This window comes from Gadus morhua, chromosome 3, assembly GCF_902167405.1.
Source record: "Gadus morhua chromosome 3, gadMor3.0, whole genome shotgun sequence".
Lineage (NCBI taxonomy): Eukaryota > Metazoa > Chordata > Actinopteri > Gadiformes > Gadidae > Gadus > Gadus morhua.
The window spans coordinates 18,005,104-18,031,763 of NC_044050.1; the positions used below are offsets into that span (position 1 = coordinate 18,005,104).

The 26,660-nt window shown below is 48.4% G+C and overlaps 1 protein-coding gene across 5 annotated transcripts in view; it reads right to left on the reverse strand.

Moving 5' to 3' along the window:
- lrba (LPS-responsive vesicle trafficking, beach and anchor containing) overlaps positions 1 to 26,660 on the reverse strand; it is a 186,454-nt gene that overhangs the window by 81,834 nt on the left and 77,960 nt on the right. For all 5 annotated transcript variants that reach the window (XM_030351779.1, XM_030351781.1, XM_030351778.1 and 2 more), the window contains exons 34-36: positions 25,520 to 25,584; positions 22,945 to 23,053; positions 12,873 to 13,039 (exon numbers count right to left, since the gene is read on the reverse strand). In XM_030351779.1, coding sequence (XP_030207639.1) covers positions 12,873 to 13,039; positions 22,945 to 23,053; positions 25,520 to 25,584 — 341 coding nt within the window. The remainder of the gene's footprint in view (positions 1 to 12,872; positions 13,040 to 22,944; positions 23,054 to 25,519; positions 25,585 to 26,660) is intronic.

The window sequence follows — 26,660 nt, forward strand, 5'->3', positions numbered from 1 at the left end:
CCTAAAAGGGGAAGAAGCTTTACACAAGAAAATAAATACGATTTCTAAGCAGGCGCTCTAAGACCTCTACTGCGCGGCTAATGAAAACCATTAATTACTTGATTTATCAGAAGGCAACCCGGGGATCTGTCTCAAAAGAGCAGGAGGACGTGCAGAGGTTGGCCCGGTGTTTACCCCGGAACCAGAAGTGCTCTTCGGAGGGCCTTTAATGCAACGCTTAGTGGAAAGGTTTTGAGTACATCCACTGCAGAGGTAAATACTGCCAAGCTCTGACACCCAAGCGCACATGGAAGAGGATACCGATATGGATTCAGCACTCTTAGCAGACTGAAGAGGACACTGTTGTATATACAACTGTGTGTGTGTGTGTGTGTGTGTGTGTGTGTGTGTGTGTGTGTGTGTGTGTGTGTGTGTGTGTGTGTGTGTGTGTGTGTGTGTGTGTGTAAACACTGTGCTGTGTCTGATGTACACTGTGCCTGTACAAAGTATGTGTGCTTTTCTATGGGTGTGCAAGTGTGTGCAAATGTGTATGGTGTGTATGTGAGTGTGTGCGAGCGTGCACGCTGGCAGCAGACGGAGCAGAGCAGGCCTGTGCAGCAGCAGATTTCTCCCCAGTCACAAAGCCGCTGCTCTGTGTTTGAGCGTGATAGTCTCCACGCACAAACGCCTCCTTAATCATCCTGCCTGCTGCGGCATTCATCTCACAAAAATAATTATCAAGGTTTGTTCGCTGCGCCACATACCAACACCAACCCCCCCTCCCCTCCCTTTTCCCAAATCACGGCATACTCGTTCCTCATCCCGGGAGCTGGAGGGAAAGGGTGGGGGGGTGGGGGGTGGGTTAGGGTGGTAGAGATCCACACAATACATATTTATCCATCAGAGGTGGGTGGGGAGGGGGCGGGGGAGTAATTAGTCGTGGCGTGGGGGAACTCCCTCCACCCGTCACAGTCAGCCGTGAGCCGGCCACAATGGAGCTCCTAATGACGGGGGGCTGGGAGGGGTCTGTGGGGGGCGGGGGGAGCACCTTCACCATCAATCGTTGAAAAAATGAAAAAAGAAAAACAGAAGGTAAAACAGAGCGCGGAAGATGTACATCGCTATCCTTCGCCGCCGCCCAGACCACATGCCAAGTGTGGATCCGCACAGACGACACATTTATTATTCACAACGGGATCCATCCTTCCAGCGCACAGCCGTTCCTCACAAAATAACAACAATTAAACTAAAGCACAATAGGGCGTTGGGGCCAGCCGCCAGTGTGATCAGTAATTAGTCCGGGTTATAAGGGGTGTCTGGAAGATGTGCCGAGATGTGTCCCAAGACAAGGGGTTAGCGGCAAGAAACATAGATAGAGGGGGGGTTGTGTGTCTGTGTCTCTCTCTCTCTGTGTGTGTGTGTGTGTGTGTGTGTGTGTGTGTGTGTGTGTGTGTGTGTGTGTGTGTGTGTGTGTGTGTGTGTGTGTGTGTGTGTGTGTGTGTGTGTGTGTGTGTGTGTGTGTGTGTGTGTGTGTGTGTGTGTTCGTTAAGGTGCGATATGTGTGTATACGAGCTAAACAGCGCGAGTACTTGTGTTGAATTCCTCTGCGCCTGTTTAGTGTAGACCACATTGGGCACTGATTAAACTACATCTGAGGGACATTTATGGGGGGTGGGTTAGAGTGATTACCTTTAATATTTTTATATCATCTTTTGGATGCTTTTCAGACCTCACTGGTTGTAAAATCCAAGAAGTTTACCAACAGACGAGATGGAGTATTATGGGTGAATGTGAGGCAGGGTATTTGTTTCCTCGCACTTTTAATACGACTACCTAGTTATGTCGTTCAAACCAAAACATTGATGGCACCCTTTAATAAATTCAAGCCCACCGTATCAGCAGACAGCAAAGGGGATACTTAAACGGTCGGCCTCTTTAACATTACAATGACATCACTAAATTTTCCATTAACTTCAAAACAGAGCAGAGTTCCAAGTGAGTTTGGCATAGCACCGTGTGACATTAAACAAATTGTTTGATTGTAGGGAGTGTTCAGGAGCCGGTGGGAAGTCCAGGATTAATGAAAGGCTTGTTTGGAGAGAACAGCGTTTAGGAGAGCAGAGAGTCAAGCCAGGTTCATGATGGTCTGTGGCCTCTACTGCTGTAGTGTTAGTTAGCCTGCACTGAAACACAAGAAGCAAGTCACCATGTGTTTATTGATGCTACACGGCGGAATCAAGCACCCAATATGGTAGCTTTTTTTGCTCTTACGTTTTCTTTAGCTTTTTGTGTAAGCAATTTGCTACAACTAACATTAATACTACAATTATTTCCACTATTAATATTATTTTAATGAACCAATGCCCCTCAGAAACGATGCAACATCTCAAATAAATAATGTAAAACATAACATGATACGAGGAAAGAAGATGGTGGAACACACACACCAGCAGCAACCTGTCCCGAGCATCCCTACGACGCCGGAATCATCCATTTCCTATTATTCCTGCGTCTGAGGGGCGAGCGCGGCTTATCGGGCCGTTGGACCTCATCACTCCAGTTAAAACATGTTAATAGATTCCTTCCGCAGGCCAGGCAACTTTGATAGCACTCCTATTCCAATGATCCGATTGTTCCCTTTTCTGACAAGGACAAACGATTGCCATCCATCAAGATCCAGAAAGACAGATGCCCCGCACTTCGACTGCCCCGATGCAATGTTGTTTGTAGAGCACTGCAAACGTCTGGCCTCAGATATTAAACGGCGTAAAGGGTGATGATGACTTTAAAATGGAATTCTATGAAATGATCCAAAACACCGTAAACAGCGTTGCATGCAATAGGAAATAGACATAATTATATATTTTAAAAACCTGACCCCTTTCCCGTCCCCCTAGAGTATCTAACCACATCCATCCATCAATCCAGGTGCACTGGTCCAAAGACAAACAGCCATTGAGAATACCGTACTGCAGGATTCATTTGGGTAAATTGCGCGGGCTTACATATGCGCACAAGATTTCTCATCTCTTTTTTTTTTTCATTAACACTCCCCCCCCTATTGGCAAGCTTCAAATGGCTCAAACATAGCAGTTATCCCAGCGATCATTTTGCTTTGATTTGCATAAACCATGCGTTCCCCCAAGCGCCAGCGGAGCGAGCTGAGATTGAGGATTTGTCATGTTGAGGAGCGGGAATGCCTGAGCGCTACGGCTCTTTATCAATCGTTGGGCGCGGGGAGACGGTCCCTGCGGTTTACCTCCACGGACCCAAATTAAATCAAACGGGACCCAATACCATTCCTCCAAAGTGGTGCGTGCGCCATGATTAAGTCTGGCCAGGGCGCTGTTTACATGTGCATTAATGCGTGTCCCATCCCCATGTAATGAAGTGTACAGAAGGACCATCAACATGTATGTATGTTAATTCACCTCTCCTAATGTTTATCAGCCCTGCACCCTGGGTAGTGTTGGGGGTCACTCGGGTGACAAACACTTCAATCTTACAGCCCTTAAACGAGTTTTACTGACGGGATTTTATCAATCCTCTTAATTAATGACAGGTCCTAGCCATTTAATTTGTCCACCCTGAACAGCAAAATACATATTAAATGTTGTGATACATGAGGTCTGTATGGAATACGATCCATACAATTATTATGCAGATGCAAAGTACTACTCTTTAAGTGTCCAGACGGAATTAAAATAGGAGATGGAAGGAAGAAACGACCACATCTTTCAATCAAGCTACACAGAAGCGACAAAATGTCATTTTCCACCTCACTAACGAACAAGCTAACCAACTAACCCCACTATCTGGGAGAGCAGAATTCCAATGTTGACTTCAGATTTCCCTCCCCGGGTTCATATAGTGAGTGAAATGACCATACTCTGGGAATATAAACAGCATTCTCGCACCAACTACCCTTCCCAATTAACTTCCCAAAAGATATCAGCAACCAGGCTATGATGTAAGCGCTTTCCTCCAACATCAATGCTTTAATCAGATCAAAGCGCACCTCTCGCGGGGAGCCAAAGCCTTCACACCTCATCTGCAGGGCATGCATGCAAAAGAACCCAAACAAACAAACATACATAAATAAAATGATGCGCAATGCACAATAATTACCAACAGCTTAGCAGCGTGCCGCTGCCAATTAGCAGCAATTAAACGCAGCGTAAATTCAACCCACAAAGGACATTACAGACTAATTGAATTTGAATGTGAGCGAGGTGTAAGTCAAGAGCTGGAATGTGTCAGGAGGTAACCGTTCATTTCAAAACAGGCTCAATATTTGTGTTTTAGGATCATTCACGTTTGATCCGAGAACCCATTACTGAAACATCGTAGGCGTGGATGATGAAATGGCTATGCATCAACAATATAACTAAAATAGGGCCTCTGCTCCATCCCCCCTCCCCCCAACGCTACGAAAGTGCTACCATCTGTATATTTGATAAAGAATCACATTTTTCCTGCTGTTTTGACACTGTGCATTTAGGGCCATACATCATGACTGCAGCTCCAGTAATGAGGGCAGCCAGTGGACCTGGGGGTGCATAATTCTATCATTACGGGCCTATTCTAATAATGCTCTGACCTCTAGCTCTCAACGCTGCTCTTGAAAGTCATGACAAATCTGAACGGCTTCCTCTATCTCTCAAAAATAAATAAATAGACTAAACAGTGAGTCAAGTTACCCTAGGCTGGCTTTAGCTTGTTCAATAACAAGCATTTCCAATGTTGCCTGTCAAGGGTGAGAGTCCACCTGATAAAAGCATGGATGTGATAACCACCAGTGTCCAAGCAGAAAGCAGCATTCCCATGTTACACATTTCACATTCAATACAAAAAAAATAAAACACCCAAAAGCCATCCCATCAGAACAACAAGCAGAATAAGTTAGGAAATGTAAAAAAATAACAGATTTTTTTTTAGCCCCCACATATAAAGCTTTATCATTATGTTAATGGTTCTGCTAAATGATAAATAACAATGCCGTGCCCTGCTCTGATCCTCACTTGGCATGCCGGTCTGTTGTGAGACTCGTCTTAGAGTGATGCCGGACCAGAACAGTCTCATCTAGCGGGCCTGCACCCCAACTACCGCACCCCTCTCTCTATCATACACCATGCCGATTTTACAGCACTTATGGCACGATAAGTGTGTGTGTGTGTGTGCACGTGCGCGCGTGAGCTTGTGCGTGTGTGTGTCCATTATTTCAAGCGCAGCACTTCCTCGCTGAGGTGATGGAGCTCATCAAACAAACACATATTCATCTATTATAGAGAAGATTTTAGTCAAACTTGAAGTAAATATACTAAGTAGCAAATGCACTCGGATGCATTCACACAGAATTTCCATCGTCATTTCATTGCACTCCTGAAACTGAAACCCAAGGCAGAAAGGAACTGTCATGCAAAGTAGGTCTCCTGCGGAAACCCCCCCCCCCTAAACAAAAGGTAGAGAGTTAAGCAGCAGCAGCCCCACTGTCCCCTGGCCCCTATATCAGGCACAGCAGTGTTTTATGTCCCCGCGTTTCTGCCTCCGCAGCAAAAGAAAGTGCTGGATTCTAAAGATAAAGGCGGATTTTGGCAAATGGGCTAAAGTCGCAAAAGAGAAAAAAAAATGACTTGCTAGGGCTCATGGTGTGATTACAGTTGCTGGAAGCGTACCAATCTATCAAGAGGAAGAGTAGGGGTGTAGGAGAGGGGGTCTGCAGTAGGGGGTTAGTCAAAGGAGATAGCCCTTGACTAACTACTGGCCACGGACAATCGATACTCAGCAGATATTGCTTCCAGGGATGGAGGGTGGTGACGGAAGGGGGGGGGGGGGCTCTAAAAACTTCCCAAATGGTTTTTCATTCAGATATTGATCAGCAGGCTTTTATGGTGACCTTGCCCTGTGAAGGCTGTATACTTTCCTAAGGGTACATGAGTCTCATAAATCTGTAGAGTGGCTCCAGAGTAGCTCAATACAGGGCTGCTGCGTGGTGGGAGAGCACCGAGGCAAGGGACGGTGATGGGTCTTCCTTTGGTGGGGTGGGTGGGATCCGCTCACACCTCATGATGAGAGATTTATTTACAGCACAGTGGACAACGGTCCCGCTCCATTTACTATGCATTTGTTTAGGAGATGCTTTAATCCAAAGCATGTCAGTGTGGACAGCAAGGTTCAAACCCAGAACCCGCTGGGAGTCGAACACCCTGAACCCAGGTCTATCTGGCCCCTCAAAGGGATACATGCAAGAAATGCTTTTCTGCAGGGTTCTTTGCCCCCAACGTTTACGAAGACAGAACCATTATTGTAAGTCACAATATCACAATAAAGACGCAATACATGTCTGTGACAAAAGGTGGTAAAAACGCAAATAAAAAACACACTTTTTTCTCAAGGAAACGGTTTACATTAGAAACCCAAAATGTATTATCTATCAATCAACGGGTTAATTCCCTTAAACTCTGCTAATCCTTCCGTGTTTAGCTTTCTCTCCATGTTCCTGAAGTCGTGGAACACTTAGCATAACAGGCTAGCATATGGACACCATCAGTTGTTAATATGCCTCACCATGACACTTTGTTACCATTGCCCACAACCGGGGCCACTGCACTGTATACACAGCCATGGTAAATGTTAGCATTAGGGCCGTATTCTTATTCATATCTATAAGCTCGCTTTGCACGGTAGGACCTCGCACCGATGCGTCATTTCATAGAGCCGGCAGGAACGCATCATACGTCATGCTGAGCGCTGTCCTCTCCCGGGGGAGAGTTCGCCCAACATCCTCTTTTTAGCTTTTTGTCTAAACTTTGTTTTTTGTCACAGATGTCACGGTGCACGATTAATGAGCCCAGGGGGTTGGGGGGGGGGAGGGGTGGAGTGGAGAGAAGACGGTGGTTTTGCTTTAAATCCGTTGAAGGACTTTCTGAGCAGGAGATCGCAGCATGATACGGAGGTCCGAAACATAATCAGCGTCTCGCGTTTCCCCAAGAACAAATGTTTATGCCCAGATGTTTACGGCTGCGTTGCAGACAGACGGAAGGCCGCGGCTCAAACTCGGCCGGCTAATTGGTTCTGAAGTATGATCTGGACGGTAAGGAAACAAGAGGAACCGAGGAGGCAAGAAGCAGGAGTCGGGGGGTCAACAGCTGCTCTCTGCGCCCTGTCTTGTTCTTCATCCTCGTCTTCTTCAGGACTCAGAGCCAATAAGCAGTTTTAAGCAAACCAAAAGCTCTTCCAAGGTGATAGGGCGCAGTTAAGGAAAGCACGTATTGATGCTTATTTTATCAACATTAAATAAAAGGACATGACATTGCGGTCCCAACGCCCTTCAGTACATTATTATTGAAATGTATTTGCCGAAGAGTACGGTAGATTCAAATTTTTGCAAGGGTAAGGACATGAATGCTTCGCAGGGGTTAAAAGGGTAGATGTTCCCCACGAGAATACACCAAATATCCAGTACACAACTCAATGGAGAAACATAACCAATGTCAATTCACTCCAAATATACAACAGTGGGGGTCTGATGGGTCAGATAGCACTGGGACCACAGCGATAAACATCCTTACCAACCCACCCTTGAGACACACGATTGACCTTTTCAACAACAACACTGCAATCAGTCATCTTTCAACAGTGTTCCTCCAATGGAAAAGAATGGAGAAGAAGTGTACTATATCCTCCTTCTTAGTTCAAGTTTGGACTCTCCTACTAAGGCTCTTCATCGTTCTTTCAAACTTTTGCATCGTTTTCCGACTCTCGCTGTCCTTCGTGTCCCTCTCATGTCAAACATTTGAAGCGGCCAGAGGTATTCTAAACAGTTATGTTCTTAAGCTCCATGGATACAATCTCCCTTGACACGCACACACACGCACGCACATGCACTGACACACGCGCACTCACACGCGTGCACTGCACTCACATACACACACACTGTCCCAGCCTGGTCATTGAGATCTGCTGAGACAGTATGCGTGTGTACCCATTACGAAGCCTGTGGACGGTTCCTTAGATGTGCACATAAAAGCAACCAAGAGACACTATCCAGGCCTCGCATTTGGAGACGCAGCATGTGAACTTGGAGATCCTAATGGAGAATTTGTTCCGAGAGCATGCAAAGCATACAAAATGTGTTTGGCAACTCCTCATAATATTAATAATATTTCATTTAGCTGATATTCTGTCAGCTGAATGAACACACAAGCTCAGACTAATACGTACATTAAGATTAAGACCACTGTAAGATTAATATGCTTAATTTAGTATATGTATTATCACACCACCAATTATTTATTTATATACATATGAATATATTTTTATCAATCTATAGCTATCTATCTATCTATATATTATCTTTATCGCTCTCTGTAGTATTGCTGAGAAGGCATTTACAGTCACACATTCCCTTATCAAATGTTCTAACGGATAAAGCAACATGGACAGAACTAAACATTATTTCGTAACAGGATGCTTGCTGTTAGCCATGGATGAGAAAAAAAAAACATTTCTGGCACCCCCACGAAATGACATAGTAAAAGATAAAATAGTAATGCTAATATCAATAGTTTGTCCATTACAGGTCAGCTAACTGTCCAGCCCAACAGTTACAAAGCTTTTCCTTTTCGATCTCGCGCGGCCGATCAATACAGGGGCATACTGTTTCAATTTTGCTGCCATTGATTTTTCCTTTTTTCCCCGCTCCTCTAGCACCCCCGCAGCCGAGGCATTCATCTTTCTGAAGGAAGGAAGATTTGATTTACTGAAGAAAAATTGGGGCGCGCATCACAGAGATTCGTTGCCGGGCTGTGGCGTGACACGCCAAAAGATGGATGTCCCTCCGACTGGGAAGCCCCGCAGCCTGAGGGGGGTCTATTAGAGGACCGCTGAAGCAGCCCACTGTGGGGAGGAGGAGGAGGAGGAGGAGGAAGAGGAGGAGGGAGTCAGGGTGGAGGTGCGTACGTGTGCTGCAGGGCGGACGGAGGAGCAATAGGGACTCGTGGTGGAGGTGCGCGTGTGTACTGCAGGGGGATGGAGGAGGAAGAGGAAGAGGAAGAGGAGGAGGAGGAGGTGGGGGTTGGAGAAGAGGGTCACAGTGGAAAAGAGAGCAACTGGAATAAACAGGAAATGAAAAAGAGTGCTGATGTCAGCCTTTACGAGCGGGGAAAGTGGGACGTGTGAGAGCCGGAAATGCCAAGCGTCAAAACTATGGCCATAAAAACCAGCTCATCCACGAGTCCTATTCAGGAACTAGAACACTAGAACACTGACACTCGACGCTGATGCAATACCCTCAACATTTCAACACTGAATACCTTTCTTTCTGCCTTTCATACCCTTACATATTCTCTGCTGTTCACCAGATACACATCCGTTCCTTGCCTCCCCCCTCCGCCCCGCCCCCAAGTTCCAGCGCCCAGAGTGAGTTTCCATGGTACATTAGTCAGCCTATTAGAATGTAATGAAGGACGGGTCCACCAGGGAGAGAGGGAAGAGAGAGAGCCCGGTCCCCGGACACGCTGCGGTGCTGCTCTCCATCATCCCCCCCGCCCCCCCCCCTCTCAGTGCTCTGGGTGTCTGGGTGTGTCATCCGCTCTGCATGGGCGCCACCCTCCTTGGGCATGGGTGTCATCGTGGGGCCTTGGTGTGTGATACACTGCCTGGCTGGCGTGTTGGGCATGGGTATGGTCTGTCTGGGAGTGCCTCTCTGCCCCGCGTGTCACCCCCTTTTCGTCCTGGATGTCACCCTCTCGGTGTCGGACACACAAACGGATGATCCTTCGTCCACTGACCTAAAGGAACGCCCTGACGCATCTCAGCCGCAGTCCACAACCCAACCCCCCCGGCCGAGCTCACGGATTTAAATATAAGAAGTAAATGAAAAAGTAAATGAAAAAGAAGGCATATAGAAGGAGAAATATTACAAATACATCTGTAACCTCATACTACTTAATACATCGGGAAATAAGCAAATTATAAATATAAAAAGAAAGAAGATATACGGCTATGACAGAAACTATGCATCCAAGTCATTTCACTTCATATTTCCTTCTTCTTTCGTTTTATTATTCCGTCTTTTTTTGTTCCGAGTTCATTGACACTTTGTATTTGTTCCCCGGTTCCCCAGGCGAAGTGAGGACGGCAGGCACGGGGTACACCTGGCGTCCCTGAGGTACCGGGGCACGGACAGATATAAATATATATGGAGGAACAGGTAGTAACCCCTGACTGTCTGACTGACTGACTGACTGACTGGCTGGCTGGCTGGAGGACCTGTCTGGCTGCGCGTGGACCTGTCTGCTACGTCCCTGGGCGTGTCGATGTGACAGAGAAGGGCAGAGGAAGGAGAGATGCTCGTCTTTGTCTAGCGCCTCCACGCACTCTCTCCTGTGGCACGGCGCAGGAGGAATTCAAAAGAAAGTTTAGGTCAAAAAAGGAGAAAGAGACAAGGAGGGAGGAGACTGGTGTGTCTAGAGACAGAGCGAGAGAGAGACAGAGACAGAGAGACAGAGACAGAGACAGAGAGAGCAAAAAACGGTGGGAAGGAGAAGAGAGAGAGAGAGAGAGAGAGAGAGAGAGAGAGAGAGAGAGAGAGAGAGAGAGAGAGAGAGAGACAGACAGAGACAGAGAGAGAGAGAGAGAGAGAGAGAGAGAGAGAGAGAGAGAGAGAGAGAGACAGACAGAGACAGAGAGAGAGAGAGAGAGAGAGAGAAAGCTGAAAGTGGTAAAACAGAGAAAATCACATAACACCTGGGTCCCCATGTGGCCCGGGCCGCAGTACGCTGGATATTAAGACACAAATTGCATTCAGGCGGGTCGCGGCGTGTCACAAGATATTAGATGCCTGCCGTGAGGAAACAACAATTCCCATCAGCTTGTGAGAAAATAATATTTTCATTTTCAGAGCCTATATTGAATGGAAACTTCGGGGAATACGCTTTTTTTGCGGAGCGCCAGTCGGCAGGCGGTGGAATCTTACACGCCCGCAACAAAAAGGTCGTAATCATGGCGGTGTAATATCTTGCCTGTTATTGGATTTTCTTTTCACAGCTCAATCTACGTGTGTGTACATGTATATGAGACGATGTTTCCTGCCACACTTGTCATTCAGTGAAAGGATTTGAGCGGCTACACATTCAAACCTGTGTCGTGTGAGAGTTTGAAGACGTGATTGCATGCATGCGTATGTGCGTGCACACAAACCTACAATGTACTCGCCTCTACAAAATGTCTCCTCCAACGGTAACGCTAGCCGGCACAGGGTACATCGGCTACGCATCTGCACCCATAGTCAACCTTTTCATCACATTTATTTATTTTGCTCATTTCCCCACCCCCCTTCGTGATCTGCCCGGCGACCAGATGTTGCAGCCTTGCCCAACTGTGGTGTGGGTTGCGAAGCCGGCCCACCTGACCTTCGCCGTAATTGACTGAGGGTATTGATGTAATGGCACGGGACTGATTGTGATTTATTAAAAGAGCCCAGCGCTCCCAGGCCCCATGCCAGCACCGGCTCCCGGCTCTCCCATCGCCTGCCATTAGGGAAACCATCAATAGCACCGCCGCATACAGCGCCGGTAATGGGGGGGGGGGAAGAGAGAGAGAGAGAGAGAGAGAGAGAGAGAGAGAGAGAGAGAGAGAGAGAGAGAGAGAGAGAGAGAGAGAGAGAGAGAGAGAGAGAGAGAGAGAGAGAGAGAGAGAGAGAGAGAGAGAGAGAGAGAGACATGGCTAGAGCCCACTTAAGCAGGATCGGAGCAGCAACCAGCAAAGGTTGTATTTGTATATATTTATTAAGTTGTGTCTGTCTGTCTGTCTGTGAGTACACTTTAAGGTTATGCTGTACACACTGGCAGAATGAGATGTGATGATATAAAAAGGGGAGAGAGGACAGTGTTGTGGAAGGGCAAAAATACCAGCAGAGGAAGCAGCCCAGGAGGGAGAATAAGGGAGAGCGAGGGGGGAGGGAGGGGAGAGAGAAAGAGAGCGAGCGAGCAAGAGAGCGAGAGGCACAGAGTGTGTTTGAGAGTGGGAGTGAGAGTGAGAGTGAGAGTGAGAGAGAGAGAGAGGAGTGTGATTAGATTTAGAGTTTGTGATCCAGTTGCACAGCGAGCCCCATTGCAGGCTGGTCTCCAGAGAGCCCGGCCTAACAAGTAGGAGGCGAGCAGCCGCAGCCGCAGCAGCCAAGCAGCCCCCCATTACCCCCCTATACCTGCACACAAACAGCCATCGTTAGGGAATAGCTACAGGGCCTCTCGGATGAAACAAACAAGGCAGAGAGGCTAGGGTTACCTCCTGCTTTTCAACAGGCCATGGAGCCGCTTAGAGCCGCTTTGTTCTCGCTCCAACGTCAATGGATCCAGCGTTTTAAATCTGATCCTGGCTGGAGCCTATTGAACGTGTCGCAGAAGGACCAGGGGCCTTACATGGTGACTGTGAGAGTTTTGTGGAACATAGGATCCAGAACTAGAATAAAGGCGGGAAATTCTCTGGACGACGGTCATTTTGATTCACTACATGACGAGGAACACAAACAGACTTCACATAGAGCTGTATGTGTTTGTGTGTTCATTGTGAAAGCATGTAGAAAGTGCCACTCGGGATATGATGACTTAAAAAATGTTTTGGCTACAGCGTACTTTCACTTTCTATAAGAATGCATCATGTTTTGATGTTGTATTCCTCCCTGCAAAGTATGTTTGGTGTGTGTGTGTGTGTGTGTGTGTGTGTGTGTGTGTGTGTGTGTGTGTGTGTGTGTGTGTGTGTGTGTGTGTGTGTGTGCATGCGCATGTGTATCATGTCATCCAACTCCTTAGCCGTGCACAGACGCTAAACACCCACTATTGTTATAGCCATTACATTGCACACATGTGAGGGCCAGAACCCGTTTCACCCACCTGGCACAGGAGTTCCCCCAGGCCCCGTGCTTGTCGGTGAGGATGTGGACGATCTTCTGGACCAGCTGTGTGGAGGTGACGTGGTCGCGGTACTTGGCCGCCCGGATGAGGTGGTCGCACATCTTCTCCTCGTCGCGCTTCTCCGCCGCGTACTGAGCGCAGTTGGACTGGGGGGGTCGCAGGACGGAGGGGGGGGAAGGTACAATGTCAATACTGCTTATGAATACTCTACTCTCTTACTATTTAGCTTCTTGAAGCCAAAGAGATTTGAACAGGATAGGATGAGGTATCTACAGGTGGATGGCAGACATCTGGTGGGATTGAACACAGAACATATTGGCTGGGGGTCAAACCCCCTGACCACAGACTGGACCGTCATGCCTCTGCATGTACTTCAAATAAAACGTTGCATCACAACAACACTCGTGTAAATTGATTGAATGATGAGAGGACCAGGCGAATTGATGTGAACTTTTGATTACGGTCCCTTCACACACGGTAAAACACACACACATCCGACGTTAAGTAAAACAAACCTTTTAAAATGGGGGGGGGGGGGGGCAGGAATCGAGGTGGGGTGATTTGGCGTCCTGGTGATTAATAACAGCACACAGAGATAGATAGGAATGGCCTGCGGCGGTTCAGATCCCGCTGAGAGCCCCGTGCTCAGGGACGAGACATTTCTCACTGTCGGAGTCTGTTATCAGGCAGAGGGCCTTTGAATTCGGGGAAAATGGTTTTCATTTCAAATGAACATTATCTAAATGTTGAAAGGTTTGGGTTGATTTGTATTTCTTAATGCTGCACACAACCGAATACTGAATTTGTTGATCATTTTAAAAAGTTAGGTTTTTTTTGCATCTAATGACGCTCTTTGAATATTGCTTTGTTCAATTCATGGCAACATCTGCAATGGACTGTGTGTGGCCGCTAAAACTAAAAGCTGTATTATCCTTCAACCCACTTGATTCTACGCTACCTCGGTCGGTGTACTAATGCCCTTATCGAAAAACCCCGCAGCCAAACCCTACCGCGCGACAGACTACAGTACAGCATCTGAGACCGGGACATGGGCGGCCGTCTAAACGCAACCTGCCACTCCCGGGTTACCAGTGAAGCTGGTAAAGTGTTTTATAATGGCTCCTCCTTTCCAATTTGAACTACAACTTTTCATATCTGACAGAAAATCCATGGGTATAAATCACATTAGCAGGGCTTTTCTTCAGGCTATTGGGCCCTAATTATCAATCTATGTCTCTTTGTGTTGTGCTGGAGCGGGGGGGGGCCTTGACCTTACCCCAGGATGACCCGGGAAACACAGGAAATAAAGGCAGCGCACGGCTCTGATGGTACACTGGAGTTAAGGTGTGTGTGTGTGTGTGTGTGCGTGTGCGTGTCTGAATGTGTGTGTAATAAGTAGATGTAAAGAGCTGTAGCGAAGGTTAGTGTATGCTACATATATGTATAATTTATTTATCAATTTGAACATTTATGTATAGCATTTTCTACAGAATACCATACTCTCCAAAAGTTGGAGAATATGTTGAACCAAAATATATGAAATGCTAAAAAGGAGTGATGGATCATCCAAAATATTCATGTCCGTCCACTGCTCGGTGAACCGTGACCAGGGTGCACCACAATCAGCAACTGTGGCTTCCCACTCGTGACCATAAGCAAACACTTCATCACCTGCAAACGGCCCCACCCCTAAAAAAAACCTTAAGACTCCATGCAGTAATGGGATTTTCTCTCAAGCCTGGCCAAAGCCGGCCAAGTTCTGAAACAAAAAAAGGTTCACAGACTCACTCCCTGAAATAACAACCAAGGGTAAAAGAGGCAGGACACGCACGCAGAAGGCCATTAATGACCAGAGGTATGTTTGCGTAGCGCTGGAAAAGACGAGTCACGGGGAGTCCTGCGGGCCCTTGAGTCACTAAATACGTTGGGGTGGGGGTCACTTTAGTAGGTTGTACGCTCAAACCGTTTTCATTTTACTGCTCAACCTTTGACTTTACTCTTTCTTCGACACCATTTTGCCAGTCACTATAATTTAGCTCCTGCGACACAGAGGGTATATATATATGTATTTATATATATACGTATATAATGAAGACAATGAGGAAAAAACTAAAATTAGAAAGTTAAAAATGAATAGATCACAGATCTTTTCACATTTAACTTCCATCCGCTTTGAAAAAACCCAACCTCCTTTTCCAAGTGACCTTGAAGAAGTCAAGGAAGCCCAGGCCTGCACGTCGACATAAAAAAAACATTATAAATGGCCATATTTTGAAACAAGGTCTACCATTTACTAGCAAAAAAAGTGGGGGGAGCAGTTGATTATGTGGTCAGAGGGCTGGGGGGGGGGGGCGGCGGAGGGGAAGGGGGGAGGGGGAGAGAGAGAGAGAGAGAGGGAGGTGTGCTATGCTTTAGCTTCCTAACCAGGGCACAGCTTGCTGGCAGCGAGACCTTTATGACTTGCGACACTGTAATCATGGCCAGCACCTTCCGTTACAAGGACTAGCTGACGGGGTCGGCCCTACGATGGGGGGGGGGGAGGCCGCAATGCTTTCTGGCGGCGGAGGAGACAGCTCCGAGCGGCCGGCATGATAATGGTTGGCGTTAATCGAGTCAATTACGCAGAGTCGTGTCGCTCGCAATCTGCCCAGGCTTCGGATTAACAACTGTGGGTGTGTAGTGGCGTTTGCAGAGAGAGGGAGAGGGGAAAAGAAGAATCGGTTGGGGGTAGAAACTTCAGACAAAAGAAAACAATTTTGGATGGCGTAATCCCATAATGACACTGGCTTACATCTGTGGATAAAAGATTTCAGAGTATGAATATGAATTTTGAAGAATGTTTATTTGATCACGTCATGAACCACATTTTATAACAGCAGTGGTGGGCTTGGCCACCATCGTATTGTTACTATTGGGTTGCTATGGCTATGACGCTATCTAGTGCAGCATCGGGGCAGGCCAAGTGAAAGGGAGCACGGGACGGCTGTGTGTTTCACAGGTCTACTCATGGCACTGTCCTTATTTTAACGCTGAGAGAGAGAGGATGCACCGGCTCCCTGGTCCTCCCCCTCTCGCGGAGGGGGTTGGGAGGGTTAACCAGGGTAATGGGCTTGAGAGTGGAGGCTCATTACGACATATCAACCCTGTGTTTATCCATTAGAGTGACAGAGTCGGGTCTAGCCCTGATGGCAATGCCGATGGCGATGGCGGCGTTACTGCAAGCCTTCAAAAGCCCTCTTTGTTGCTCCGGACTCGGTTGCGGCAGGCGGGAAGGACAACAGCAGCGAGGTTATTAAAAAGACCTGATTTGCAATCTCGTGACACCGGTGGCACTGCAGCGCTACACACTCCGTATCTCTCCCGCACTCTCTCTCCTTTTTCGTCGCACACTTCTCCAATATCTCACATCCGTCGACAAGCGATCCCCGGGGGGGGGGGGGGGGGACGTCAGCCTTGTCCTTGTCGCGTATCAAAGAATGCAAATAGGCCTAGGAGTAAGGAATTCCACGCGGAACAAAGCGGAGGACCGGGGGGAGAGGAGTCGGGGGGGGTGAGATGAGAAGAAGAAGATGGGGGTCACCAAATACGAAGAAGAAGCAAAGGAGGGGAAAAAAAAAGGGAGATGCCGCTCCACTCCAGCAATTGGTTTTGGAGGAGCTTCTCGCGCACTTGATCTTTTGCCCTTCCAGTTTTCAAATCGCAACGTGAAGCGGTACCACGGGAATTCAGACAATGGGCTGGCGGAAGAAATGGGCCAAAAAAAAAGGATTGGGGAGAAAAATGAGGGCTTAAAAGTACAATGGCGAACAAAAGTCACCAAATGACAATGGCTGACAGCCACTTCAATTCTGAAGTGATGCTCCTGTCATACTACTACTCTCACTATTGATTTTTTCTCCCCCTCTGCCTCTCTCCCTCTTGGCCTCTCTCTCCATTCCACTGTCCCACACGCTCTCTTCTCCTACAGCGAATTGAGTTAAAAAAAGAAAATAATGAAAGAAATTGAATCCAGCCAAAACAGATCCCTGCGGCTGGCGTGATCAGTCCTACACGAGCTGCCATCAAGGTTAACACAGACGCAACACTTATCAAAGTATCTCTCCTCCTCCTCCTCATCCCTCTTCTCCTCTCCCCATCCCTGGCTGCTCCTTAATGGACTGTTCACAATGTTTGCTTGGCAGCCTCTTCATCTCTTCCTACCAAGAAGAGAGGGGGAATAAAAGCGCCTGGTCTGTGCAGAAACCTCCCAATGCGCACCGCACCATCCGTCTGCGTAGTTAGCATCTTGCACCCCAGACGCCAGCGGAGCTTCCAAGGTCGTGCCACGTGAAAAATCATCGATGTTAAAACTGTCATCTGGGTTTTGAAAAATAGTTAAATACGGAAAAGGGCACGAGCGAAATGAAAAATATGTTATTCGGATTCGGGGCTGTCCTATCAAAAGGATATAACAAATGAACAGGGACATGACAGTGAGACCGACCGGGAGATGAAACAGGCACCAGACAAATACATACACTGGGAATTAAGTGACTAGAGGTGAGCATGGAGAAAGAGAATCACACCACCGTTGGGTCTTTATTCCGAGATATGAGACCGGCAGGCGAGCAACTTCAACTTATGTAGATTGCCCTGCTGTCGGTGACAAATGACAACAGAGGAGGCAGTCAAAACTCTCATAGTTGCACTCCAGAGACCGTCAAGCAAAGGAGAATTTAAAAAAAACTAAACAAAAGAGAGGAGCGGACCAAAGACTTCTCTCCCCGGCTTGAGGTCAGCTGGCTGCACATAATGACGGCTGTGGTGGAGGGGGTACCTGGGGACTTCATTACTCTGACAGAGAGAGCCGAGGCAGACACTACCAGAATACTACCCCCCCCCCCCCCCCCCCCCCCATTGTGGACCACGCTCCCCTCCTGAACCAGCCCCCTCCCCCCCCGCCCCCGCCTCCCCCCCCTCTCCCTCCAGCCCCTCCGGCTTCATTTTCAACACAAAGGAAGAGCCCGTGTCGGAGAAGCCCCGGCATGCGGCCTGCCTGACATCTATACATCCCCGGTGCTGATGAGTACAAGACAGCCCCGCGCAGTACGGCGGCAGCCATCCATCACAACGGCGGCGCGGCGACGCCAAGGCCGTGTAAATGAAAACCGGGCCATATGGCGGGCCGTGTGTGCACACCTCTGGCGCGTGCGTGGCGGTGGTGGTGGAGGTGGGGTTTGTGGAGGTGGTGATGGTGGTGGGGGTGGGGGTGCAACCTTTGCTTTGGGAATTAATTAGGTTTCAGCCAGAAGAAAAAGGACCTCAAATACTTTTTTGGGTCCAACAATGAGCCTCAAAACGGTGAGTTGTGAATCCTAACCCAGTGCGTAGATGGGTTCAAACTAGCAAGCCTAAGCTGTCTTCTGCGCTGATGCACAAAGCAGCGTGCTTCCAAACGTGAGTGTTTCCAGAGAGGCTGTGAGTGTTATTATGAGAGAACATAATGAGCATTAGCTCAATGTTAATGTCATTAACTCTGGGAGAAAGCACGGATCACTTTACAAGCTCAGCCGAGCGGGGTGGGGGGAGGACAATGACGCCAGGCGCTAATTAGGCCGCTATCGCATGGCTTTCATAGCATCTCTCAGACAGCCAATTCAATTACTCCATATAACACCGGGTTAATCAAAGCTGCTCTATAAAGAGCCAGTGGGAGGCGTAGAGAGAGAGAGAGAGATGTAGAGCGAGAGAGTGATGTAGAGAGAGCGATGTAGAGAGAGAGAGAGAAAGAGAGAGAGAGAGAGAGAGAGAGATGTAGAGAGAGCGATGTAGAGAGAGCGATGTAGAGAGAGAGAGAGAAAGAGAGAGAGAGAGAGAGAGAGAGAGAAAAAGGAAAGGAGAATGCGAGAATGTTTAAATAATTAGAAAGAACAATGTTGAAGTGAGAACGAGAGAGAGGAAGATGCGAGAGAGAGGGAGTAAAATAGAGCACAGAGCAGAAGAATGCAGGCGGGGGTAAAGAAATGACCTGGATGTCGCCCCCTCCTTCCTATCTGTACCCTCACATCTGCCCTTGTGCTCTGGAGTCCACCACATTTCATCCCTAATGAACGGCAACATAAAAAAACGTTCGATTTCTTCCACTCCCTCCTTTCTATCTCTCGTCCCTCTCCATCTCTCTCTTTTTTTTTTACTTTGCTCTGTATCAGGAGTCTATCATTTACCACACCGGCCAGCAGTGTGCGATCGGGAGATCTCCTCCACATTAAGGATCCTATTAGATAGAGAACCCTAAAAGGTAATTGGATTTCCCCTCCTAGTTATCTTCATCTCTGTTTCACCCTTAGCCCACTGTAATAACTTACTCCCGCCAGCGGAGATAACTCAATTCCATCCCCGGGAAGAAACAGAGAGAGGGGAGTGAGCGAGAGCAACAACAACAGACAACAGGCATATGAAGGAGGGGGAAGAGAAATATATGAGAGAGAGAGGGGGGGGAGGAGAGAGAGAGAGAGAGAGAGAGAGAGAGAGAGAGAGAGAGAGAGAGAGAGAGAGAGAGAGAGAGAGAGAGAGAGAGAGAGAGAGAGAGAGAGAGAGAGAGAGAGAGAGCAAGGGAGAGAGAGAGCAAGGGAGAGAGTGCATACAGTAAGTCTCTCAGGCAAATTGGCATCTAAATCTCAAGGCTGCACCATCGCTGCCTTCCCAAGGATATGAACTCAACATAAATATGTTTTTTATCTGTTGAGTTGCTCTTGTCTCAAGAAGAGTCAACTTGCTTCTAGTGTTGCCTGCCATGCAGAGCTTCACATTCACAAACGTCCCCAGGTGTACCGTAACAGTCGGTGCGAGACAGAAAACAATGGCTACCAAAAAACAACGGTTACTTTGTAAACCGAAGATCCACTGCACCTATAATGAAATTACAGCAAAACAAAACTCAGCACACACAATAGATGTGCACTTTCCTTTTCCTTCTCAAAGACATTTGAAACCCCCCCCCCCCCCCACCAAGTCCAATCCCCGAGGGGGACGTTTCATTGGCCTGTTATTTTTATTGTGGCAGTGCAAAATGAAACTGGTAGCTCCTGGTATCGGCACCGAAGCAGGGCGGCGGATGGGAGGCACAAAAATCAATACAGCAATATCACAGCCAGACTTATCAGCGGCCCACTTCTTCCTGGGGGTCACCGAGGAGCAACTACCTTTAAGTCTATGTGGTGGGTGGAGGGGGCAAACTCAATTGTCAAACAGTTTGGGGGTGGAGCGGTGGTGCGGGTCTGATTAAGGACTATTGCAGGACTGAGTAAAGGTGATGGTGGGAGTGAGATTCTGACATCCAGCCACGAAATGAAAGCTTTCAATTCATTATTACGGTTGGAGGAGCGCTATGGAAGGGGCTCCCAATGTTCGTTGCGATAATGTGAGAGTATATATAACCCATATAAATATATTAGAGGATGTGCTTGCTATGTTGGCAACACATATTCAATCTCGATGGCGTTACAAACATCATGTTACATACGCTAATGCGAGTAAGACAGTTGTGGAGATATAGGAACAAGGCCTTTGAATAAGAAGGACCTCTCACAGACTGCATCTGTTAAAGAACGATGCTGGATATCCAGAGATCCTCAAGAGATACACAGCCTTTGGGTTCCTGGCTTATCCATCCACTTTGCCATTCTCCCTAGCTTGTGGTATGTCGGATTTAATGCACACACATGACCTTACAAATACCATCCCATCAAAAATATCTCAAATACCAAATCGGAATACCATCCCTGTGAGAATATGACATTTTTTAACAAGTAGTCATTTTACTCTACTCTTGTGCTCTCCCTTGTCTTGTATTACATTTTTCTGACACTAGGCGAGTGACTTGCGTTTGTTCCAGTGGGCTTCATCCAGCACATACAACGGTGGTTATGTGACTGACAACAGACTAACAATGGCAACCAAAAGAACTGGCTCAAAAATAACCTATTAGGTGGGATCGGGAAAAGCGGTCGGTTCAGCAACCGGTCAAGCTACACGCGGGTACATCATGAGAAGCTCAGGTCACCGAGTCCAACGCTGGTGGAGTTAGAGAAGGTAAAGGGGGGGGTGAAACGGTCAATGGGGGTACCACCGTGAGCCCAGGGCCTGGGCTCACGGCCGGTCTATTTGAGGCTGAGAGTGTATACAAGGTGCCCAGTGAAGCAAGCCTGTAACAGACTGCACTGCCCCCACCACCTCCCCAAGCCCGGGGGAGGTGCATTGTTTTCCATCCCTCCAGGGCCCGCTCCAGCCCGCCGCCACGCACACATCCGTGGATCTTTGTAAACACAAACAAGTCTGTTTTTAAAAACCCCGTGTGTGTCCGGCCGCAGATTCCGAAATCGCCCCCGTCAGAACTCGCCGCTGCCGTTGCGAAACAAGCCCGCAGGAAAACACTTGAAATAGATTTGGTCAGAAAAGCGACCAAACAACAACGGAAAAAAGTGCGTTTCCAGTTAGCTATAAAAAGGAGGATTACCTCAATAATGAGTTCACAACAAAAAACTGTAAAAACAAAAAAAAAACATGGCAACGGAGAGACAGGAGTCGGACAAGAGCCGTAGCCTCCACTGTGCTGATTAACTCCCAGCACCCCAGGGAGAGCTTCTCTTCCCTGTGAGCCGCCAGTGAGAGAGACCCGTCTGTGAACCTTAAAGAAAGCATAACGTTTTACTGCATGGCAGAGGTTTAGCACTGGGACTGGGAGGAGGAGGAGGAGGAGGAGGAGGTGTTCTAGACAGTCAGAGCCCTTCAGGCCAGTACCTCTCAGGCCTGTCTGCACTTTTTTAGTGCTGGCAGGGCCCTGAGAACCCAGGGAGCGGGGGAGAGCAGAGGAGAGGAGTGGAGGAGGGGAGGGGAGGACGCTGTATTCCTGTCACTGGCGAAATACACCCCCAGCGGGAGTATAACGGACAGGGCCTCGGCATGACAGGAAATGGTTTTGGGTGAGATGGCGAGGGGGAGGTGGATGGGGTGGGGGTGTTTGAGCCGTCAGACCGAGGTAGGGGGCATAAACGCTGCCCGTGGGTCAAGGCCGAGTGGGCGCTACAGCTGTGCGTGAAAGGCAGCGTTTGTATTGCGGAGCTGGTTGGAAGAGGAGGGGTGTGTGTGTGTGTGTGTGGGGGGGGGGGGGGGTAAGGTATTTCAAGGGAGGGGGGGGGGGGGGGGGGGACCCAAGGCGAGACCTGAAGAGAGAGGGCAGAAATTAACACTGCACAATGTTTGGCTAGCATTATATGCCAAACATGATCTCCTGTCGAAAAACGACTCTTCTGTGTTTGTGTGTGTGTGTATGTCTTTGTGCGTGTGCATGCCTGTATTTGTGTGTATGGAGACACGTCATTATTAAGCTGCAGTACAGGGTGTTATGTTTGAAAAGTAAACATTTTTCCTCAGGGTTGGCAGTGACAGATCGGGAGGTGGGGGGTGGGGGGGGGGGGGGGGGGGGGGGGGGGGGGGGGGGGGGAGGGTGTGATGGACAGGTTGGAACCGGCTATTAGGTCAACTCCTCCATGTTCTCTCAAACTGTTACCACTCGCTTGTTTTCCCCCCAGCCCCATGAAAGCTGTGCGCATCGGGCTACCAGCTTTTTGTTTTAGCCAACCGCGCTTTGCCATCAAGCCGCGAAGGAACTTTACTGTACCGAGGGGACACGCCGAGGTAGAAGGAAGATCCGGGAAAGGATGAACATTCGTTGGGTTTTGGGGGGCTTTTGATTCATGGGACAGGATAGAAGAAAGCCTGTAATCCGCCCCTCCACTGATCTTACTTGCTGTTGCGTACGGTGGCTTTGATGCGTTTGAAACATTGTTATTCTGTGGTTCCTGCTCAGATCCCACACACACACACACGCCAAAAGAGATCCACTTGGCTTTGAACCTATTTACCGACAGCTTTCCTTTTCCTGGTGTAAACTCACCCTCTATCCATTTCCAGACATAATACACACGTCAACATCACGACCAGGGGGCTATTTGTGTCCGTGTTTGTGGAGCTGTCGACGCGGTGCAAGCCACTCTCCCCCCTCCCCGCTCACCTCAAACTCTGCATGTCTCTGGATGTCTTCGGCCCTCTGTCGGCTGAGGATGAACTCCGCCTCGTTGGCCACCCGCACCAGGTGGTCCTTCATAGTGTGACTCAGAAGTCTGCAAAGAGAGAGACAGAGGGAGTGAGAGAGACAGAGAGAGAGAGAGATCAAGACACCCTCATGAAAACCCGCTGCGGGAAGACGTAACAGGATTAGGATGGTAATGCTGTCAATCATTTTTTTTAAGTGCCAATAATAAACTCATTAGGCTTAAGATTTCCTTAAACCACCGACAGCTGGTAGGTCATCTTGGGGATTAATACGGGAAAACAAAGTTTAATATCTGTGTAATATCAATAAACCATCGACAATGAGCCATGGCCAATGAGAAGATAATCTAATTTAGCCCAGCAGCCCAGAGGTGTCCTCTGTCCGGAACCAAGGGGCTAATTGATTTGTTAATGATATTCATCTGACAGGGGCCCAGGGCTTCTGCCCATGTCGGTACACATGTAACCTACACCCCCTCACCCAAACACACTCTCCCTTATCTGTGTTAATAACACATGCATACACGTACGGGTGTGGGTGTGTGTTAGAGAGGGCGAGTCGATGTTAGTGTGTGTGTGTGTCTGAAGGGTGGGGCCTGGGGTGTGTGTGTGTGTGTGTGTGTGTGTGTGTGTGTGTGTGTGTGTGTGTGTGTGTGTGTGTGTGTGTGTGTTTGTGTGTGTGTGTGTGTGTGTGTGTGTGTGTGTGTGAGAGAGAAACCCCTCTCTAGAGCAGGAGGTCAGGCCTGTGCAAAGTGGAACAATAACAGACCACAGGCCAGCATGGACTGGGGGGGGGGGGGGGGGGGGGGCAGAGGGGGATGGGGGGAGTGGCTGTGCTGTGCTGGGTGGAGGTTAGGGGCCAGAGAGTGGGCTGGGAGTAGAGGGTGGAGGGGGCATGACAGGCTGGGCTGGTGGAGGTTAGGGGCCAGGGAACGGTTGTAACCCAAGCCTGCTGTTTCAGAGCAGGTCAGCAGGGGAGCAGAGGCGCCTCTGGAGCCTCCAACACGGCCCTCCGCCAGCTTTAAGATGCTAGGGCTTCATACATATGGACGAGGCACACACTTACACACACTTAAACATGTGCGCACCCACGTACAAATGTTTGCATACACGTTTAGGGCGCCGAGGCTCAAGCGTGCATTTTGGATTGGTACAAAATAATATATATATACGCGATGCTGTAAATAACTTTTTTGCGTTTCACTAAAGCAGATATAAACGGGAAAATAAACGTGAGCAGGGAAAAAGCTAACCTGGCTTGAGCTGTTTGTTTTCGTCACGTGAGTAATGATGTAAGTGACGAAAAATGCAGCTTTGTTCATTTCGCATGCACGGCTAAAATAAATCCCCGACGGCTTTCCAGTTGACACAAAATGTTCGAAATGTTTCAAAAATCATTTTTCCTTTATACCTCCGATTTTTTTTTTGCCCAACTTCCCAACGTACACTGCGATGATGGATTTCAAATTTAATACAAACTAGGAGACGTAGAAAAAAAAAAGAAAAGAAAAAAAATGTATGCACACACTAAAGCCAGTACCAACTGCTCTAAAAGCAGGAGAGCGGGCAGGGTCAAGTTACAGCCCTCCCCCCCCCCCCCCCCCCCCCCCCCCCCCCCCCCCCCCCCCCCCCCCCCCCCCCCCCCAACCCCACCACCAACGCAAATCATTATAGCCTCACTATAGTAACCACAACCAGAGTGTAGCAGAGTCTCCGCACAGTGGACGGCCGGTTCCCCCGCTCTCTTTCCCTCGGTATATAAAAGTGCACCGCCGGCCTCATTAGCATTAGCTCGGATTAGCCTGACGAGCGCTTCATGCGATCCGCTGATCAATAATGGAAAGCACGGGGGAGCCGGCCCCCTCCCACATTGGGAATTGATGAGCGACGAGAGAGAGAAGTGAAGTGGGAAGAGAGGAGAGGAGCGATATATCCTCAAGCTCTCGAACGATGGCGGAGGGACAAATAAGGAGGCCGTACGTCGGAGACGCATGTAGCGAATAAAGCGAGGACAGATGGTGAAAAGGCAAAGGAGAGAGATAAACTCAGATGTGAACTCACAGGGCCAGACATGGAGACAGAGTGGGGGGATGATGGTGGGTGTGTGTTTGTATGTGCACATGTGCGTGTGCAATGGGGGGGGGGGTGATTTCCCAAGTGTCACAGAAGGACTCTGAGATCAAAAATCCCCGTCGCCACCCTCTCCATCCACCCCTTGTCTTCCCGAGCCCCCTGTGGGACGAGCAGGTATCGAACGGAGCCTTGAACTCCCGGGCCTCCCCTCCAACCCTCCCCCTCCCCCTCAGCTCCTCTTTCCCTGCCCATTGATTTTTATTTGCAGTTTTTTTTAATCTTCCTCTGCTGAACCTTCACTAGGAGACCCATGACAGGAGGTCGGGGGGGGGGGGGGGGGCTAGGGGCCGTCCCAGAGATCAGTGGTGTGGGTGGGGGGAGAGGTGGCCGACGGCCCGGCAATGGGAAGATAATGAAGAGGTGGTGCTGTGAGAAGATGTATCGGTGATCAGGGTACAGACCTGCCCTCATTCACCAGCTCGATGAAGGCCAGCCCAGCGTTCTTCTGGATGGAGTTCTGCCATTCCTGTAATACACACACACACACACAATGTGGGGTCAGTGCCAACGTTTGTTAAGTGATACACACTAAATGCATTTAACACATGGAGCAGCTAAAAGGGGAAAGGGAAAAGGGAGTTCTGACTTGGGAAACAGATGGGTCACCGTTAAAATAAGTTTCTTTTTTTTCATTCCTTAAATAAAAACTGGTGTTTGTCTTTATTAGGTCGGGGCAGATGGATTTAGAATTTAGAAAACCCAAAAGGAAGAAAGGAGATATCAGCCAGTGCCCAGATCCATTGATCATCAGCGACCTTAAAAAGTGGATGCTAATGTAACAAAGCTTGTTGCTGAGCCTTTCCTGCTAGCATCCACACGATGACTTATGGCTAACAAATCATTTATATGGGTACGACGCTAAAACTAGCACATGCTATCGTAAGCGCACACACACGCACAGTCACACACACACACACGCACGCACACACTCTATGGCCTCAGATGCTATGGAGATTAAGCACAGAGCAGTAGAGTAGATGCATACATCACGACCCTGAAGTGAGCGTGCTAAGACCCCCTCTCCCCCTTGAGAAAAGTTATGGTTTGGAGGTGTCAGCTTAAACAATTCAAACAAGCTCCGCGTTGGACTTTAAATTCTCAGCTACGACACGGATGGGGAGAAGGAGTTGGAGAAGGAGAAGGAGGAGGTGGAGGAACTCGTCGCCATCGGCACTCGTGTTCCGTTCAATATTTCAACACCTTCGACACAACCGTCAAAAGAATAATAAAGCAACAAGGTCGCCCGTCTGAACTTCACATTGCTTTTTCCCCCTCTTCCTCTCTAGGGACGGGGAGAAAAATGCACTCCCAATCTCAAGTTAACAGACTTAAAACTTCCAAGCTATGGCCGTCTTTAAATCCTTTAGGAGCTAATCATTTGCTAGAAATGGAATTGCACTTGGTATAAATATAAAGACAATCGAAAAAACGTTGTGTGCAAGTTATTCAAGTTTTTGTAATAAAAGTTAACACTGTAAATATAAAAAATGCCTGCGTACACATTTCAAAATTCAAGGGCTCAAAACGAAGATAAAAAAGTGA